General features: G+C 48.0%; 1 protein-coding gene across 1 annotated transcript; it reads left to right on the forward strand.

Moving 5' to 3' along the window:
* Window positions 1-3: 3 nt before the first annotated feature.
* On the forward strand, window positions 4-16,791 carry PHB2 (prohibitin 2). Its single transcript, XM_088456028.1, is given in 11 exon segments — window positions 4-111; window positions 8,947-9,076; window positions 9,156-9,240; window positions 9,639-9,718; window positions 10,259-10,443; window positions 11,354-11,483; window positions 12,618-12,721; window positions 13,591-13,668; window positions 16,523-16,606; window positions 16,608-16,696; window positions 16,698-16,791. Coding segments are annotated over 10 exon segments (1,041 nt in total). The 5' UTR covers window positions 4-111; window positions 8,947-8,949; the 3' UTR covers window positions 16,777-16,791.
* The last annotated feature ends 3,232 nt before the right edge of the window (window positions 16,792-20,023 follow it).

Consider the following 20,023-nt stretch of genomic DNA (forward strand, 5'->3'; position numbering starts at 1 on the left):
CTGAGCCGGGATCACGTGAGGGGAACTTTTTGACGTCGCGTGGTGGAACACTTCCGGTGTCCTTCCTAACGCTGGGACTGTCACACAGGAGGCGACACGTGAGGGAGAGAGGTGAGAGGTGACCCGTGTGTGACATGTATGTAATGTGTGCAACATGTATGTAACGTGAGGTCTGTGTGCAGCAAGTATCACCTATGAGGGTTGTATATTTTATGTAACATGCGAGGTCTGTATGTATGTATATATGTGTGTAATATGTAGCTGTCTATGCTCCCTATGACCCATACATACATAGATACATGCAGTGAGTTATACTGAGCAGTGGGTGTATGTTACTGCATAAGTGTATTCGGAGTCAGGGAAACATAGATAGATATATATATATCTATATATATAATGTGTGTGTGTGTGTGTATATAAAATATATCCAGTTACTTGTATAGGGCACACACATATTCTGCAGCGCATTACAGAGAGTATTCCGGTCACTCCCACCGGCCCCTGCCCCAGAGGAGCTTACACTCTATATATTTCCTATCACACATACACACCGGGGGTTCATGTTGGTCGGCAACCATTTACCCTACCACTATATGTGTGTATTGTGGGAGGAAAGCGGAGCGCCCGAAGGAAACACACACACTGGGAGAACATATAAACTCCACGCAGATGATGTCTAGGTCAGAAAGTGAACTTATGACCTCACCGGGGTCAATAATTACACAGCATCTCAGTGCTGGGCCAGCAATGCTGTATCACTGAAGGTGCCTACACACTAGACGTCTCGTAATAGGTGCAGTGTCGTCAACGATTTCATTTGAACTCCCAGACAAACCATATCTTGTATAAACGGTCCGATCTGATCAACGACCTTAATCTCATTAACGGGATTGGCAGATCTTCCCTGCTGTAGGCAAGAGCTTAAGATGCAATGTTCGACCGGCGAGGACGCGCATCATGATCATGGGTGGACGCTCATGATTTGGACGTGTTTTACACGGATCTGTCATTCCGATGCTTCAAAATCGTCGTCTAGTGTGTACGCACCTTAAGGCTTATTTGTATGGTACCACACTCATTTATCAGCACCATACAGTGGTAAGGACAAGACAGGCAAATAAATCAAGTGAAAAGTCCTAATATAAGATAATACATGCAGTATATGATGTATCTGGGGTGACGTGAGCAGTACAGGGATAACTGAGAACATGTACAGGACAAGTAGGTAACCGCCTTGAGGGATGGAGCAGAATACTGTGAATGGGATGTGAGTGCGAGACCGTGGGGCATTACATTAAGGCGCATGCATGGGGACACAAGGGGTGTGAACCCTGCTTCTTTTGAGCTTACAATCTAATGAGGGACAGTGACCTTGGGGAGGCATGGGTTAGGTTGGCAGTGTCTCATGTACAGATGGATCTTTAGGGAATGGGGGGGAGGCGGCACAGGAAACTCCTCGTAGATGGCAGTCGTTGCCCCCGTGGAGAAGACTGGAGGGAGTATGTACTAGGAAAGGAGGCTTATGGAGTGGGTGACGAGGCTTTTTAATTGGACTCTGCAGGGATCGGGATACCAGTGCAGAGATAGGTGCACATGGGAGGTGAAGGAGGAAGATTCGTTTTGCCCTACTGTTAGGGATAGACGGGATATGAATATGATTATATCGAATAACAGTGATTTGTAGATTGAGAACTTGTTATGCCAATTCATTATCCCCAGGAACCTATCTAGTCTATACTCTTTACTCTAATTATTGTAGTTTGGAAGAGCCCTTAATATCAAATCTGACTTTCAGCATTGTACCCTCTCCTCGTCCCCACCCCCCTTTACTCGTTCCCACGTATTAACGCACCAGACCCCATCCCCACCAGTTACTCCTCTCTTTATCCCAAAATCTACGGTTATTCCCCAGCTGGCTCTAACCCATAGAAATTGTTATGTTCTCCCTGAGATGGTGAAACACAGAGAAGCAGCAGTGATCCGGAATCTGTAACAAAACATTTATTATAAACCCGTTATAAATGAAGTTTTCTCTTCTGCGGACCTCCGTGTCATGGGCTGGACCCCCTTCACAAGGGGTGACGGAAGTGCTCTGGGGCAAACGCTCTGTGTACATCATCCCCACACGTCGTCTTATTTTATATCATATACTGTGTATTCCAAGTCATTATCAGAGCACTGTTACCACCAATCCTGTGACTCACACCTGACTGGAAGATTTGTGTTTAGATAAAGTCAGATGGAATCAGTATGAAATACCGCCGGCCCTGTGGCCGACAGTTCGAATCCTGTCAGCGCCTGGCCGACAAAAGCAGAGATCCCGACAGCGCTGGAAATCCCGATCATGGATAGGTAAGTATCTACTAACCTAACCCCCTAACCCTAATCCCCCCTCTAAGTGCCTAACCCCCCCCTTCCCCGCTGCCTAACCCTAAGTCCCCCGGGGGAGTGCCTAACCCTAAGTCCCCCGGGGGGGTGCCTAACCCTAAGTCCCCCCCGGGGGTGCCTAACCCTAACCCTCCCTCCCCCTAGCCGAACCCTAACCCTCCCAGGGGGATGCCTGACCTTAAGTCCCCCCTGGGTGCCCTAAACCTAACAGCCGCCCCCCCCCCCCCGCGCGGCTGTCCGCTGGTGGCGCCCGGCATCCCTTCAATCGGGATGCCGGGTGCCAGTCTCCTGGCGTCGGGTAAATGACAGGCGTCTAGATATAGACACCGGTCATTTATCCCACGCCGGGATAAAGCAATCTGGAAGCCGGCTGTCGGGATTAAGACAGTCGGTTTTCCGATTGCATCCCAGTCAGATGGGACCAAAAAACTTTCCGCCTCTAATATTTACTTCTTTTAAACTGTAGATGGCGCCATAACCTGACCGTAAAATGTATTAGTCTCCCAGGTAGTTGCTCTCTCTGGCCGTTCCATCAATGTTACAGAAAATAAAGCATAAAGAGTCATTTATTCTCTCAATGTATATGTACAGACCCAAGTGATTCCTCTCAGAAAACAAGAGATATGGTAAGAACTTACCTTTGTTATCTCTGTTTCTACGAAGTCCATAGGGTCCACAGGGTTGACCTTGGGGTGGGTATAGGTTGGGAACCAAATCCGGGCACCACGCAGTTAAAGCTTTTAGCTCCCAGGATGCACTGGGTCCACTCTCCCTATAACCCCACCCCCAAGCCAGAGGCACCTCAGTTTGTAAGTAGCCAAAGGCCGGAGGAGGAGAGAAAAAGAGAGAGAAAACTGGAACACTCAATAACCATACTCACAGAAATGGGAGACGGAAAACCGGTGACCAGCCACACAGCCCATATGAAGCCAGGTGCGTCAGGGCGGGCGCCCTGTGGACCCTATGGACTTCGTAGAAACAGAGATAACAAAGGTAAGTTCTTACCATATCTCTTGTTTTCTACTTCAGGGTCCATAGGGGGTCCACAGGGTTGACCTTGGGGATGTCCCAAAGCAGTTCAACCAAGGGTGGGGACGCTCCTGTGCTGAGAGGAGAATCCGTCGCCAAAAAGGAAGCATCCTGAGAGGCAAAGGAAACCAATGCCTAGAACCTTAAAAAGGTGTGGACAGAAGACCACGTGGCCACCTAGTAAGGCAAAACAGCCGAGGCGCCACAGTGAGCCGCACACGAGGGTCACATGGCCAGAGAAAAAACAAGCATCAACAACAGGAAGGCCTACCCATGGGTAGGCCCCTGAGGAAGACCTACGAGGCCATCCAGCCAACATTTGGTTATAGGCCGGCCATCCTTTCCTGTGAAAACCAGAAATCTCAGACCACCAATAAGGAGTCCGATTTCCGTAAGGAACCTGAACGGATCACATAAATCCAAAGAGGCCAGACCACAGTCAATGAGGCCACACCAGCCGAGAGGACTGGGGACAGAATGGCCGTACCATAAGTTCCAGAATAATATGGAACCTGAAAACCACTAAGAAGAAACACAGGGCGAGAGCAACTCACACCCTGACATGATGCCCTCCAGAAGAGGGAGCCACATGAGAACGCTCCCAATTCAGACACTCTCCTGGTTGATATAAACACCCTGAGAGAAAGAGAGAGCCTAAGCAATAGACCATGTAATGGCTATCACAACCAGCGGTTCCATTGACTGTCCCCGGAGGTAACGAAGAACCACTACTTACTCCCAAGGAGTCCCTAGGGAGGACAAATGGAGGCATAATCAAGAAAACACTCCAAAGGATGAACTGGATACCAGAGTGGAGCAATTCCATATCTTAACCATACTGACAGTGTAGAGATCCGCACTGTCAGGAAGACCAGGCCAAGTGTGAAACCCAAGCCAGCCGGAAGGAATGCCAGAATATCTGGAAATCCTGGACACCGGAGGATTGTATCGACAGGTACAATACCATAAGATTTATGGCTGCCACAGTTTGTGGTAGGTCCCAGCAAAAGCTGATCCATGTGCTCTAATCATTCCAACGATGACAAAGCCAGGGAAGCCGTAAGACCACTGTAAGGACACAGTCAAAGACAAACGACCCAGGTCCAAGGCAAAACCAAGGACCCTGAGACAACAGGTCCGGGCAGTGAAGCATCAGGGATGGAGTATCGATGTAGAGACTCCGAAGATCCAAGTACCCCTGACATCTGGGGCAATCAGGAGCCACCAGCAGGAAAGCATCTCCGTCTCGATTGAAAACACTTCCAAAGACCTCGAGGAAGAAGGGAGACCGGAGAACACAGGTACACAAAGTGGAAGGACCACTTCACCGACAAAGAGTCGCTGAAGGTTGCTTCAGAATCCCCAGAGCTGGACTGTAACACCATAGTGTGATAAAGTCAGAAGGCCATGAGGGTCACCTCAGGGGGGCCCCCCCTGCTCACCAGGAGATGAAACCTCTCTTGGGGAAGAGACTAGTCCCCGGGATGCACGTCGTGACGGCTGAGGACTCCCGCTTCCCAATGGAGAGCTCCTGAAATGAACGCTGCCGAGATGGTCGGGAGGAGACCCTCGGACTATGTCCGAATATGTGACATACCTGTCATTGCCACCCAACGAACAGTGTTGCTAAAAAGGAAGCCACTGTCCTGACCCTGTCGGACTGAACCTTTTCAGGTTCACCGGGAAACAAGAGTTATGCCAGAGTAAGTTAATTGACAGGGTGGAATCGACAGACGTCCAACTGCACTGAAAAGGATTCGATCCAGACACTGTCCATAGCAAAGAAAACCCTGGACGAGATGGCCATAGCCACCCGGACAGGGACCGACTTGCCTCCGGAGAGAGCATCATCGTTTGAACAGTTATCCGACAGAAAAAACTCGTTCCATCTGGAGATGAGCCAATTATGGAAAGGCCTGGAATGGAACTGAGCCCATTCCACCATGCATCCCAGAGTGTAAAGACATCTGTCGACTGCGCAGACAACCATGTACTCCTAATGGAAGAGTGGAGATTCCGTCTTACGCCAGAAGAATTCTCAGATTCTGAGAATCCAGCAGGGATCCTAGATGAAGAATACCCAGAGAGGGATGCAGGGAGGACTTTTTCCCCGTTGATTAAACGTCTGCACCCTGAAGAAGCCACAGTCATCCTGACCTGGCTGTAAAGTACCCCGGTGATCCCGCTAAGAGCAGGAGGCCGTCCAGGTACAGGAGCATTGGGATATACTGAACAGAAGAACTGTCAGAAAATCCAAAACGCTGGTAAACCCCTGTGGGGCTGAGGACAGTCCCAACAGGCAGAGCCAGAAAAATTGTAAGTGTTGCTGTGATACAGCAAACCTCAGCCCATGCTGAGGAAAGGTCTCTGTAAGTACCCGTAGGCACGCGTCCTGTATATCCAGTGACACCATAAAGTCCCCAGGTTCCAAACATCGTATGATGGAGCATAGGGATTTCCTCCTGAGCCCAGGTAGCTTTAGGAACTGGTTCAGGGAATTGAGACAGAGAATAGGCCAAAGAGGACCATTCAGCCACCGCACCAGAAAGAAAGCAGAACAACCAGTCCCTCACTGAGATAGTGGGGATGGCCTAATTAGCTCCGCTTACCGCAACAACTGCATAGCTTTCTGGATCTGTAAGGCCCTTGTAAAGAGGCCGCCTGAGCAAAGAGGGCGTACCCTCCTACCCACGTAGCCGCGGCAACTTGACACTAGTACCGGGCGAACTGAGAAAATCGGTATCTCCCAGTTGTAGGCCTGTCCCGTCAGGCTGAAGAGATATCCGTAGGTTCAGAAGCAGGATCGGCTGGCAGTCCAGGCCTGCTCGGTACTGGATATGTCGGCCCTTGTAGATGCCGACAGTCTACGAAGAAACAGACCTTTAGGCTGACCCAGAGGACAAAAAGACTTAACAGACTTAGTCTGAGGCCTTGTAGTGGGCATAGCTGAAAGCGGTAAACTTGTCGTTAGTAATACTGCCAATGTTACTACAATCTTGTCAAGGTCAGGACCAAACAATATCAACCCTAAAGATGGTATCTGCACCTCTGCATTCCCAGAGCGCAGCCATAGGGTATTACGGAGGATGCAGTCGCAGCCGGAACTCTGAAAGTTAGGAGACTGGTATCCAATATAGGCATTTCCACCTATGACAACTGCATATATTACGTGAGCGACCAAATACATTTGAACCCCCGACGTGTTGGAGAGGAAAAAACATTACAAATGCATCAACCCAATATGCAATAGTATTAACCAACCATGCTATAGCCATGGTAGGATGGGTAACAACTCCTGAAAGCAAGTATACTGATTTCAGGCAGAGTTACCACCTACGGATCCGAAGAATCCGACCACGCAGGAATGGGAGGCGTAGTAACGTCTGTAATCAGACGAGTAACACGCCCATCCACCCCAGGAGGGGCTCGTGATGACCCTCAGGGAATTTGGGACAGGAGGCCAAACACTGTTGTAACACCTCCTATCTGGCAACAGCCAGAGTCCCGCTATGCGATCCACCCGCTAGTCAGCAACAGGGAACCCGAAGGCACGCAATACTGAGGGTGTATGATACAGGTGCAGGTCAACATTCACTCTAACCAGAATGGACCTGCTACCAGCCCTAAAGCAGGGATAATAATACCTGAAATAGGCTTCCCCCCGTGTAAGAGGGAAAGAGCCCCAAACAGTATCCAGTTCACGGCAGAGCCAACTGGGAAGTAACCACAGGGCGTCAACCACGCCAATTAGCGTTTCGTAGAAAACGACATCCACCCAGGGTGGCTGTTGTGGTAATCCCTGCAAGGGGAATGACAGACTGTTGTGGCACCAGGGGGAATTCATATACTGCGAAAAACCCCTGCAGGGAGCGGTAGTCTGTGTCACAGGGGAAGAGTGCAAGAAGCTGCGAGATACCCTGAGATGAAAAGGGCAGTATGGTGAAGTAACCCCAAGTGAGGTACAACAATGGGGCCCGCCCGGCGATCCGCAATTGAGAGGATCCCGAGAAAACAAACCGCCCAAGGGGGTCGTGTAAGGGGCCCGGCACCAGATGACGCCACATACAGAACCCTTTATGAGTCAAAACCTCCGCACTAACACCTGCAGCACATGACTTGCAGGATAGTAAAAATGGGTGCAGTATAACGCTCTATCTCCTGGTCAGACATATCTGACCAACCCTCTTGGCGGAAATATTAAGCAGCACTATACTGGTCCTGACTGATGCCAAAAATTAGCTGCAGGGACCCATTTTCTACGTATGCAACACACAGTTCCATCTAAAATATGGCAACGTGCAGCACGCAACAGTATGTGACAAACCACACAAATATTAACCAGTATATAAATGTGAGGTCTCAGAACCACCCTAAGTACAGCTGTATTAGGGCAGATAAAGAAAAGGGATAGATATACACTGACAGGTGAGAGAATAAAGTACAGACAGTCAGCACTAGCATAAGTCACATACAATGCAGATATATACATATATACATAAACATGTCATATAATATACTGCACTATTACACTGCATTCAACTGCCCAGATTCAGTGTCTGGGAAGGCTACAGCGCTGTGTACACTGACCTGATGGTGAGGTACGCAGGGGGACTGGGCCAACTGCCATCTCCGGAGATTTCTGCTGCACCACAGAGAAATGGCCGCTGGAGACCTCAGAAGAAGCGTGGCTCACGGAGGAAGCAGCTCAGCGACGCCAGACTATGGATACTGAAAGGCGCGCTGAGCTGAGGGGAGGAGCCGCTGTAACAGGGAAGGCTGCCTCCCCTGGCCGGCTATTAACCCCCGGGACGCCGGCTCCCTGCACCGATCGTTAAGTCCCTGGTGGTCTAGTGGACACACGGGGTATGGGGGGCCCGCCGCCACTGCCGGCGCCTCCGGTCTGTCCCCTGAGACCGGAGGCACAGGACTGCATTTGAAATGCGCGGATCACCGCAAGCGGTGATCCGCGACCTTACCTGCTCCCCGTGGATCCGGCAGCAGTCCTGGGCGCCCACAGAGTCCGGCTAGTACAGACTCTGGGGTCCCGCTGAGATCCCCAGATCTGTACTGGCGTCTCAGACGTCCTATGGACAGTCCGACGCTGCCGCTCTGAAGAGTCCAAAGTCCATGGAAAAAACTTTGTCCCTAAAAAAATAAAATAAGCTTAGGGGCTGCTAATCAGCTCCCCCTGCGCTAACGGTGACCCGACTCCGGCCGGGCACCAACTGAAACTGAGGTGCCTCTGGCTTGGGGGTGGGGTTATAGGGAGAGTGGACCCAGTGCATCCTGGGAGCTAAAAGCTTTAACTGCGTGGTGCCCGGATTTGGTTCCCAACCTATACCCCAAGGTCAACCCTGTGGACCCCCTATGGACCCTGAAGTAGAAAATCTCATTATTCAGCATCTTTATACTGTCCTATTGCATCGGTAAAACAGTGCTGTGCAGGATACTTGTATACATGCCAAGCGATGGCAGCGGGCACATGCTTCATTAAGATATCTCATTTACGTCTGTGTTGCCCCTTCTCAGATCATGGCTCAAAATTTGAAGGACTTTGCTGGGCGTCTTCCTGCTGGGCCCCGGGGTCTGGGGACCGGTGTGAAGCTGCTACTGGGAGCCGGCGCTGTGGCTTACACCGTAAAGGAGTCCTTATTCACAGGTTAGATGGGCCACCTCTCCCTGGAATACTGCTGATAAACCCTGACCATTGTATTGATCTCCCATCTCTTCTCTCTTAGTGGAGGGAGGGCAGAGAGCCATCTTCTTCAATCGCATCGGGGGTGTTCAGCAGGACACCATCCTCTCCGAAGGCCTTCATTTCAGGTACTAATGATGTCATCACTCATTGAGCATGCACAAATGTTTCTCTTAACTAAACTGGATTGCAAAATAAACTGCGCATGGGAAGTTCTATCCGTAGGATGAGAAGCTGCCGTCGCATAGATAATATATAACATGTCATTTGCTTAGTGAGCAATCTGGCTGCTTTCCACGTGGAACTCGGCCAGGCCGCCCGTCAGACCCACAGCAAGGTCTCTCCTTTCCCATAATCCCTTTGTACAGTTATCAGACCTTGGTCCATAGCCTTGTGTTTTACATAAAAACTACGCTTTGTCCTGTGTACGAGATGGGCTGTGAGATCACCTCTATGAGACAGTGTGTAGTCCTTTGTTATTCAGTACAGCAGTGTCTTGTACCTTGTGTCTTTTATGTTTAATTAGGATCCCCTGGTTCCAGTATCCAATTATCTATGACATCCGAGCAAAACCCCGAAAAATATCCTCCCCAACTGGGTCCAAAGGTATATAACCTGCACGGTGTGTTGTTAAATGACATTAGCCTTCTAGTTGTGTGTGTGTGTGTGTGTGTGTGTGTGTGTGTGTGTGCGCGCGCGCGCTGTACATGCAGTTTAGGACAACTGTGTGTTTAAAGCTTTGTTACGTAGATTATACATAGTGCAGGGCTGGATGGAGCTCAGGAGACAGGTTGGGAACAAAAGAGTATTAGAGCAGTAATAATAAAAGCCTGCATAAAATTACAGACCAGGAAAAGGGCCCTGCTCGCAAGCTTACACTCTACAGAATTTACTGGTAACATCCGACTTTTGGGAACCTTCTTTGCTGATGTGTTCTTTCCCTGATTCCATAGAGGGCCCTGATAGCTTCTAGATCCATCCAGCAGGCTCCTGATTTCTATTAGATGTGGGAGCTATTGCAGCCAACTTGCTTTGAAGTCTGCATCGGCCCCGTAGCGTCAGGAAGTGTGCGCACGCGAGCGTTGTATGTAGCCGTTATATAGCTGTCGTGATGCTCGTCTCATTTTTATGAATCTTCTCTGCCAGATTTGCAGATGGTGAACATCACCCTGCGAGTTCTCTCTCGCCCGCTGGCCTCGGCGCTCCCCCAGACGTACCAGCGGCTCGGCCTGGATTACGATGAGAGAGTTCTGCCCTCCATCGTGAATGAAGTCCTGAAGAGCGTGGTGGCCAAATTCAACGCTTCCCAGCTCATTACACAGAGAGCTCAGGTAATGCAGCTGGCAGGGAGAGGTAATTGTGGGGACATAGGGCTATGGAGGAGGAGATGGAATGTTCCAATACGTAGGTGAGACGGCAATAGACAGGGAACACGTTCTGGATACAGAGAGCTCAGCTAGGGACTTTTTAGGGGAAGGCTGCAAGTAATGATCGGGGAAAGGGGATGAAATTTGTGGCTACAGAGCTGAAACATTTACAAAAGGCCTATTATAGAACAACCGGCTTTAATAAAGTACCAAATTGTCCATCAGGTGGTTCTACGTTACTTCGCTTGCCGGAGTTCGTCACTTCTTATGTGAATTGTCACTCATGAAGTTTAAAGAAGGTGAACGTGGCTGTCATTCTCCCGACGGAGAAATATGTACAAAAGCTACTCTTTACTATGTAGTATTAGCATTCAATGTTCTTTTTACTGACAAATATGTTATATAACAACATTTTTCTTTTATTCTTATTAGGCTGAATAGTCCAGTATTGTCTGCGTTTGTTAGTGAGCAATGATGTGTATAAAGGCGACCCTGCCCTTCCCAGATATAATTACGTTTTCATGAAATCTTACTCCATAAAGACAGATCTGTGTCCTACATAAATACAGGATATTAGACGTGCATGCTGTGTAGCCTGAGGCCTCAAGATTTGCTACAGGAGAGAGTTTTGGGGGTGGGGTGCAGACATTATTTAATGCTTCTCTAGATATAACTCAATCAGGCTTGGCCAACGTGTGGCTCTCCAGCGGTTGTGAAACTACAAGGCCCAGAATGCCCTGCCACAGTTTGGGCATGCTGGGACTTATAGTTTCACAGCGGCTGGAGAGCCACCTGTTGGGCAGGCCTGGTATACATGGACTCTCGTTGTGTGTCTTTCGTATGGTCACATTGGTTCTGTCACCTGTAATCTCAGGTCTCTCTCCTGATCCGTCGTGAGCTGACGGAACGCGCCAAGGATTTCAATCTGATCATGGATGATGTGGCGATCACCGAGCTGAGCTTCAGCGCGCAGTACACGGCAGCTGTCGAGTCTAAGCAAGTGGGTAAGGACCTTCCGCCTCTGCACAACTTCTATTCTACCGCTAAGACTTAGGCCCGTATTCAATTTGAGGCGAAAAGTCCGAATCCGCGATACTTTTTCGCCGATGACGTCATTTTCGCTTGTTTTGGTTTTACCCCATATTCAATTTGAAAGACTTTGTGCCTAGGAGGAAAGTCAATGCAATGTACTAGGCGAAAAAGTTTAGCCTATGAATAGCAGATGGAAAAAAGTGCATAATTGGGGTTTTGGGGAGCAACGTTGCGGGAACCCCCGTACAGCCTTCAGACAGTTCCCCAATGGTAAACTGTGTTAAAAAAAAAAAAAACACTTAAGGATACCTCAAAAAATTACTTTGAAAAAGGGGGCAAAAAAAAAAAGTTGGGGTGCAAAGTTAAAAACTAGCGAAGTTGACTTGTCCCCAAGTATGCCCCGAATGTTTTTTCGATTGCAGCCGCTTGTGGCAGATGAATTTTTCACGATTTTTTCAACTTCACTTCACTGGGATAACTTATTTTCTGCAAAAAATCCTCCTGGATACTATTCTGTATCACGTATACAAAAACGCTATTTAGCAGCTATTGAGCCCGTTTAAAAACACCAAATACCTTCAGCAAGCCAAATCGGGGGGTACCATAGGGAACCCCCATGTCAGAGCATCTTTTGGGGGGTGTCAGGCTAGTTTCCCCAAATCTGACAGTACTTTCCGCCTGTTCAAGTTTCGCCGGGTCCCGTTATCGCGTGCTTTCAAATTGAATACGGGGTAATGCGGGCACACGCTCGATACTTTTCCAAAACAGGCAAAGTAGGGGAAAAGTCCGGGCCGCGAAAAAGCATCGCGGCTCGGCTCAAAATGAATACGGCTAAATGATGTGCTTCTCCTTCAGTGTCCACTAAGGAGTACCAAAGGTGGGGATTAATTTCTCATACTCGGACATCACTAAGATTCCTTTGCACCACTATGGAGTACAATAGAATATTGGCGACTTCACCTGATCGTTCTGGGAGTCACTTTCCAGCCATCTCGGAGAATTGAGTCTCCCCAGCGTGTTTCTAGCCAGGATTATAGTTTTATCAGACACGTGTACATGTTCGTTGTTCTCTCTGGTACTGACCCCACTCTCTGCTCCCCCCACAGCCCAGCAAGAGGCGCAGAGAGCTCAGTTTTTGGTGGAGAAAGCCAAGCAGGATCAAAAACAGAAGATCGTGCAGGCGGAGGGAGAAGCCGCCGCGGCAAAGATGATATCCTTTCCGATCTTTATTTGTATTGCGACAGGATAGTCCACAGGGAATTGGTATGAAATACCGCCGGCCGCACGGCTGGCAGTTCGACTCCCGGCAGCGGAAGCCCGACAGCGCTGGAAATCCCGATCGTGGATAGGTAAGTATTGTCTAACCTAACCCTCCTTAGGGGTGCCTAACCCTAACCTCCCCCCCAAGTACCTAACCCTAATCCCCTCTCTAAGTGCCTAACCCTAACCACCCCGTTCCCCGCTGCCTAAACCTAAGTCCCCTGGGGGGGTGCCTAACCCTAAGTCCCCCCCCCCCCCCCCCGGGGTGCCTAACCCTCCCTTCCCCTCGCCTAACCCTAACCCTCCTGGGGGGGTGCCTAACCCTAAGTCCCCCCCTGGGGTGCCTAACCCTAACCCTCCCTCCCCCTAGCCTAACCGTAACCCTCCCGGGGGGGTGCCTAACCCTAAGTCCCCCCCGGGAGCCCTAAACCTAACCCTCCTCCCCCCACGGCTGTCCGCTCGCGGCGCCTGGCACCACTACGATCGGGATGCCGGGCGCCGGTCTCCCGGCGTCGGGGAAATGCCGGGCGTCTACATCTAGACGCCCGGCATTTCACCCTTGCCGGGATATGACAGTCGGGAAGCCGACTGCCAACATTTAGGCAGTCGGCTTCCCGATTGCATACCGTCCACAGCGCTTTATAACTGAGGACTATCGAGGTAATAACACAAGTTTGGGTATTTGCAGACAGACAAAACAGTATAAGGGCGCTGCCCACGAGCTCCCAAGCCATAGGAATATCGATAATCGGCCTGTACCATCTCTCCCATCATTTGTTATCCATGTGGTCACTGCTCTTTTCCTTGACAGCCTCTTACATTGGCGATGCTCTCAGTAAAAACCCAGGATACTTAAAACTGCGACGGATTAGGGCCGCCCAGGGCATCGCAAAGACGGTGAGTGTAATATGCTCTGGGTGCAGCTTATTAACACTTCTGCCTTATTTATCCATCCACCTACACTGCTGTTATCTCTGCCTTATTACTCCACCTAAACACCGCTGTTATCTCTGCCTTATTACTCCACCTAAACACCGCTGTTATCTCTGCCTTATTACTCCACCTAAACACTGCTGTTATCTCTGCCTTATTACTCCACCTAAACACTGCTATTATCTCTGCCTTATTACTCCACCTAAACACCGCTGTTATTTCTGCCTTATTACTCCACCTAAACACCGCTGTTATCTCTGCCTTATTACTCCACCTAAACACTGCTGTTATCTCTGCCTTATTACTCCACCTAAACACCGCTGTTATCTCTGCCTTATTACTCCACCTAAACACTGCTGTTATCTCTGCCTTATTACTCCACCTAAACACTGCTGTTATCTCTGCCTTATTACTCCACCTAAACACTGCTGTTATCTCTGCCTTATTACTCCACCTAAACACTGCTGTTATCTCTGCCTTATTACTCCACCTAAACACTGCTGTTATCTCTGCCTTATTACTCCACCTAAACACTGCTGTTATCTCTGCCTTATTACTCCACCTAAACACTGCTGTTATCTCTGCCTTATTACTCCACCTACACACTGCTGTTATCTCTGCCTTATTACTCCACCTAAACACTGCTGTTATCTCTGCCTTATTACTCCACCTAAACACTGCTGTTATCTCTGCCTTATTACTCCACCTAAACACTGCTGTTATCTCTGCCTTATTACTCCACCTACACACTGCTGTTATCTCTGCCTTATTACTCCACCTACACACTGCTGTTATCTCTGCCTTATTACTCCACCTACACACTGCTGTTATCTCTGCCTTATTACTCCACCTACACACTGCTGTTATCTCTGCCTTATTACTCCACCTACACACTGCTGTTATCTCTGCCTTATTACTCCACCTACACACTGCTGTTATCTCTGCCTTATTACTCCACCTACACACTGCTGTTATCTCTGCCTTATTACTCCACCTACACACTGCTGTTATCTCTGCCTTATTACTCCACCTACACACTGCTGTTATCTCTGCCTTATTACTCCACCTACACACTGCTGTTATCTCTGCCTTATTACTCCACCTACACACTGCTGTTATCTCTGCCTTATTACTCCACCTACACACTGCTGTTATCTCTGCCTTATTACTCCACCTACACACTGCTGTTATCTCTGCCTTATTACTCCACCTACACACTGCTGTTATCTCTGCCTTATTACTCCACCTAAACACTGCTGTTATCTCTGCCTTATTACTCCACCTAAACACTGCTGTTATCTCTGCCTTATTACTCCACCTAAACACTGCTGTTATCTCTGCCTTATTACTCCACCTACACACTGCTGTTATCTCTGCCTTATTACTCCACCTACACACTGCTGTTATCTCTGCCTTATTACTCCACCTACACACTGCTGTTATCTCTGCCTTATTACTCCACCTACACACTGCTGTTATCTCTGCCTTATTACTCCACCTACACACTGCTGTTATCTCTGCCTTATTACTCCACCTACACACTGCTGTTATCTCTGCCTTATTACTCCACCTACACACTGCTGTTATCTCTGCCTTATTACTCCACCTACACACTGCTGTTATCTCTGCCTTATTACTCCACCTACACACTGCTGTTATCTCTGCCTTATTACTCCACCTACACACTGCTGTTATCTCTGCCTTATTACTCCACCTACACACTGCTGTTATCTCTGCCTTATTACTCCACCTACACACTGCTGTTATCTCTGCCTTATTACTCCACCTACACACTGCTGTTATCTCTGCCTTATTACTCCACCTACACACTGCTGTTATCTCTGCCTTATTACTCCACCTACACACTGCTGTTATCTCTGCCTTATTACTCCACCTACACACTGCTGTTATCTCTGCCTTATTACTCCACCTACACACTGCTGTTATCTCTGCCTTATTACTCCACCTACACACTGCTGTTATCTCTGCCTTATTACTCCACCTACACACTGCTGTTATCTCTGCCTTATTACTCCACCTACACACTGCTGTTATCTCTGCCTTATTACTCCACCTACACACTGCTGTTATCTCTGCCTTATTACTCCACCTAAACACTGCTGTTATCTCTGCCTTATTACTCCACCTAAACACTGCTGTTATCTCTGCCTTATTACTCCACCTACACACTGCTGTTATCTCTGCCTTATTACTCCACCTACACACTGCTGTTATCTCTGCCTTATTACTCCACCTACACACTGCTGTTATCTCTGCCTTATTACTCCACCTACACACTGCTGTTATCTCTGCCTTATTACTCCACCTACACACTGCTGTTATCTCTGCCTTATTACTCCACCTACACACTGCTGTTATCTCTGCCTTATTACTCCACCTACACACTGCTGTTATCTCTGCCTTATTACTCCACCTACACACTGCTGTTATCTCTGCCTTATTACTCCACCTACACACTGCTGTTATCTCTGCCTTATTACTCCACCTACACACTGCTGTTATCTCTGCCTTATTACTCCACCTACACACTGCTGTTATCTCTGCCTTATTACTCCACCTACACACTGCTGTTATCTCTGCCTTATTACTCCACCTACACACTGCTGTTATCTCTGCCTTATTACTCCACCTACACACTGCTGTTATCTCTGCCTTATTACTCCACCTACACCCCTCCATACGCAGTGTCCGGAGCCTTCATTAACCCCACGCACCTTTACCCGCACTGTGATTGGCCTGTTCTCATCCCACCACCCTACCCGTGTCTGCTCTGACGTTCTCATTTCCTGTCTTCCAGATTGCTACATCCCAGAATCGGGTATATCTGAACGCAGACAGTCTAATCCTCAACCTCCAGGAAGACACATTCACCAGGTATATTCCGTCTTCCCGTCTGTATTGTCTCTGTTCTGTGTAGGATCAGGTTATGTCACTGCGGAATGTTTTACCTTAGTGGTTGCTGAATCACCCTTTATCATATACAACGCTGCACACCTTAGTATGTGCTTATAGGGCTCCTCTATATCCTCTGCAAGACGTAAATCTGATTAAACCGCATCGCCTTATAAGACGGCGGGGGTCCTCGGTGTGGAGACTGCAGCGTCTTCTATATATCCTGTCACACGACTGCAGATTATTACTCCTCATCCTGCATTTTCTCTTCATTGTAATTTAAGGTTCTCACACTCACTTACAAAGCCCTCAGCCATTCCTCTCCCATTTACATCTCTGATCTCATCTCCCATCACTCTCCTGTCCGCCCTCTTCGCTCGCCTCTCATGCCTATTGATTACTTCCTCCCACTCCCGCCTCCAAGACTTTTCCCGTGCTGCTCCCTACCTCTGGAACTCTCTCCCTCTCCCCATCAGAATCTCCACCTCTCTACAATCTTTCAAACGGACTCTCAAGACCCGCTACTTCCTCAAAGCCTTCCAGCTCTCATCCTAATCCACTACTCCATGCTCCTTCCTACCCGTCTGCCCCATCTGTGTCACCCTTGTTTGTCTGTCCCTCCCCCTTAGAATGTAAGCTCCTATGAGCAGGGCCCTCTTCCCTCTTGTGCTTCTCCTTCTCTACTTTCATCCACTTCTTACTCTCTACCAGGGCACCTAACACTTGGTTGCTTTGCATTGTTGCTTATCTGGGTGTTATGGTCGCGAATGTAGCAATGTATATTATCCATGTCCTGTATTGTATTGTACTGTAAGTCACTGTAAATCAACCTATTTGTTTATGTACTGTGTAAGGCGTTGCGGGACACTTGTGGCGCCATATAAATAAAAGATAATAATTGTATGAAAAAGTGCAGCTGGCAACTTATCTGATATCATTATCCTAAGCATTGGGAGCCCGCACCTTTTCAGGAGTATACATTTATCTGTGGTGTTATAGGATCAAGTGCAATGAAACTTACACTAATCTCACAGATGGTCTGTGCTTTATACAGTGTGTATGCTGGATATAGGGGTCTATTTACTAAGCCTTGGATGGAGATCAAATGAACAGAGATAAAGTCCAAACCAAACAGCTCCTAACTGCCATGTTACAGGCTGTGTTTGAAAAATGACAGTTAGGAGCTGATTGGTTGGGAGTTATCTCCGTTCACTTTATCTCCAACCAAGGCTTAGTAAATAGACCCCATAGTGGTGGGTTGTCCCTTAGCGCAGTCTATAGGAAAACACAGGGGCCCAGATTTATCATTGTGTGATACTCTTGTTATCACTTGATACTAATCTTACACGGTTCTCCAGCCAATCAGCTCCTACCTGTCATTTTTCAAACACATGACAGTTAGGAGCTGATTGCTTGGAGCACCATGTAAGATTAGTAACAAGTGATGAGTATCGCACAAAGGACATCATAGCCCAGATTTATCAATCTGCCATCTCAGTACCTGTGCTGTCATATTTTCACATGTTCCTCGCCATAGGGCCACTCCTCCACGCTATCCGTTCTATATAAAAGGGCTTGTACTGCAATGTTGAGACTAACATACAGCATTATTAATGTCTCTCTCTCTCTCCCCCTCTCTCTCTATATCACCTGGGACATTGTGAACGCTGCAGAGGAAGGTAAGCTTGTTTGTATGATCAGAATCTCTGGCCTTTCTCTGTCTACCTGTTATAACCATTGGCGTCCTTTATCTACATGTCCTTCCTTATATCCTTTTACACCAGGGGGCTTATGTTATAGCTTGCCACTTCCAGCCGCTGTGGGAACTCCAGCGAGTCTTCCTGCATTTTTAAAACTGCAATGGGTTTAAAGGCCGTATCCGCTTGTCCTTTTATCGACACAGTAGTTCTGTAATACATCTTAAAAGATTATATATAATATATATTATTCAGTTTGTCAACCAATGTTTGTGTTCTCCACTTGGCCCCTGTGTCTGCCTGCAGATCGCTGCTTCCTTCTCCTGTCTCTCACACTCTTCCTCTCCCTGTCTCTCACACTCTTCCTCTCCCTGTCTCTCACACTCTTCCTCCCCCTGTGTCTCACACTCTTCCACCCCCTGTGTCTCACACTCTTCCTCTCCCTGCAGTGACAGCCTACTGGTCAAACCAGGAAAGAAATGATGACCGATGACCAAACTCCCCCGAAAACGCCTGTAATTCCTGTGTCCTTCAAATCAAACCTGCAACTGGCCTGGCCGCCTCCCTGTGAGATGGACACAACCCGTGATGAGATTACTGGAGTTGAATAACTTTAAACGGACTGTGTGTCCCCAGCAGAGAGGGGTCACCGCTACTGTGTGAACTTTATTAAAAAAATTAAAATATCAGATACTTGATGTGTGACTTTTATGTACTGAGATGAGGATGGTCTTAGTGTGTGACTTTTATGTACTGAGATGAGGATGGTCTTAGTGTGTGACTTTTATGTACTGAGATGAGGATGGTCTTAGTGTGTGACTTTTATGTACTGAGATGAGGATGGTCTTAGTGTGTGACGTATGTACTGAGATGAGGATGGTCTTAGTGTGTGACTTATGTACTGAGATGAGGATGGTCTTAGTGTGTGACTTTTATGTACTGAGATGAGGATGGTCTTAGTGTGTGACGTATGTACTGAGATGAGGATGGTCTTAGTGTGTGACGTATGTACTGAGATGAGGATGGTCTTAGTGTGTGACTTTTATGTACTGAGATGAGGATGGTCTTAGTGTGTGACGTATGTACTGAGATGAGGATGGTCTTAGTGTGTGACTTATGTACTGAGATGAGGATGGTCTTAGTGTGTGACTTTTATGTACTGAGATGAGGATGGTCTTAGTGTGTGACTTTTATGTACTGAGATGAGGATGGTCTTAGTGTGTGACTTTTATGTACTGAGATGAGGATGGTCTTAGTGTGTGACTTTTATGTACTGAGATGAGGATGGTCTTAGTGTGTGACTTTTATGTACTGAGATGAGGATGGTCTTAGTGTGTGACGTATGTACTGAGATGAGGATGGTCTTAGTGTGTGACTTATGTACTGAGATGAGGATGGTCTTAGTGTGTGACTTTTATGTACTGAGATGAGGATGGTCTTAGTGTGTGACGTATGTACTGAGATGAGGATGGTCTTAGTGTGTGACTTTTATGTACTGAGATGAGGATGGTCTTAGTGTGTGACGTATGTACTGAGATGAGGATGGTCTTAGTGTGTGACGTATGTACTGAGATGAGGATGGTCTTAGTGTGTGACTTTTATGTACTGAGATGAGGATGGTCTTAGTGTGTGACGTATGTACTGAGATGAGGATGGTCTTAGTGTGTGACTTATGTACTGAGATGAGGATGGTCTTAGTGTGTGACGTA

The sequence above is a fragment of the Taudactylus pleione genome, unplaced genomic scaffold (genome assembly GCF_031769625.1).
Source record: "Taudactylus pleione unplaced genomic scaffold, aTauple2 ptg000685l, whole genome shotgun sequence".
Lineage (NCBI taxonomy): Eukaryota > Metazoa > Chordata > Amphibia > Anura > Myobatrachidae > Taudactylus > Taudactylus pleione.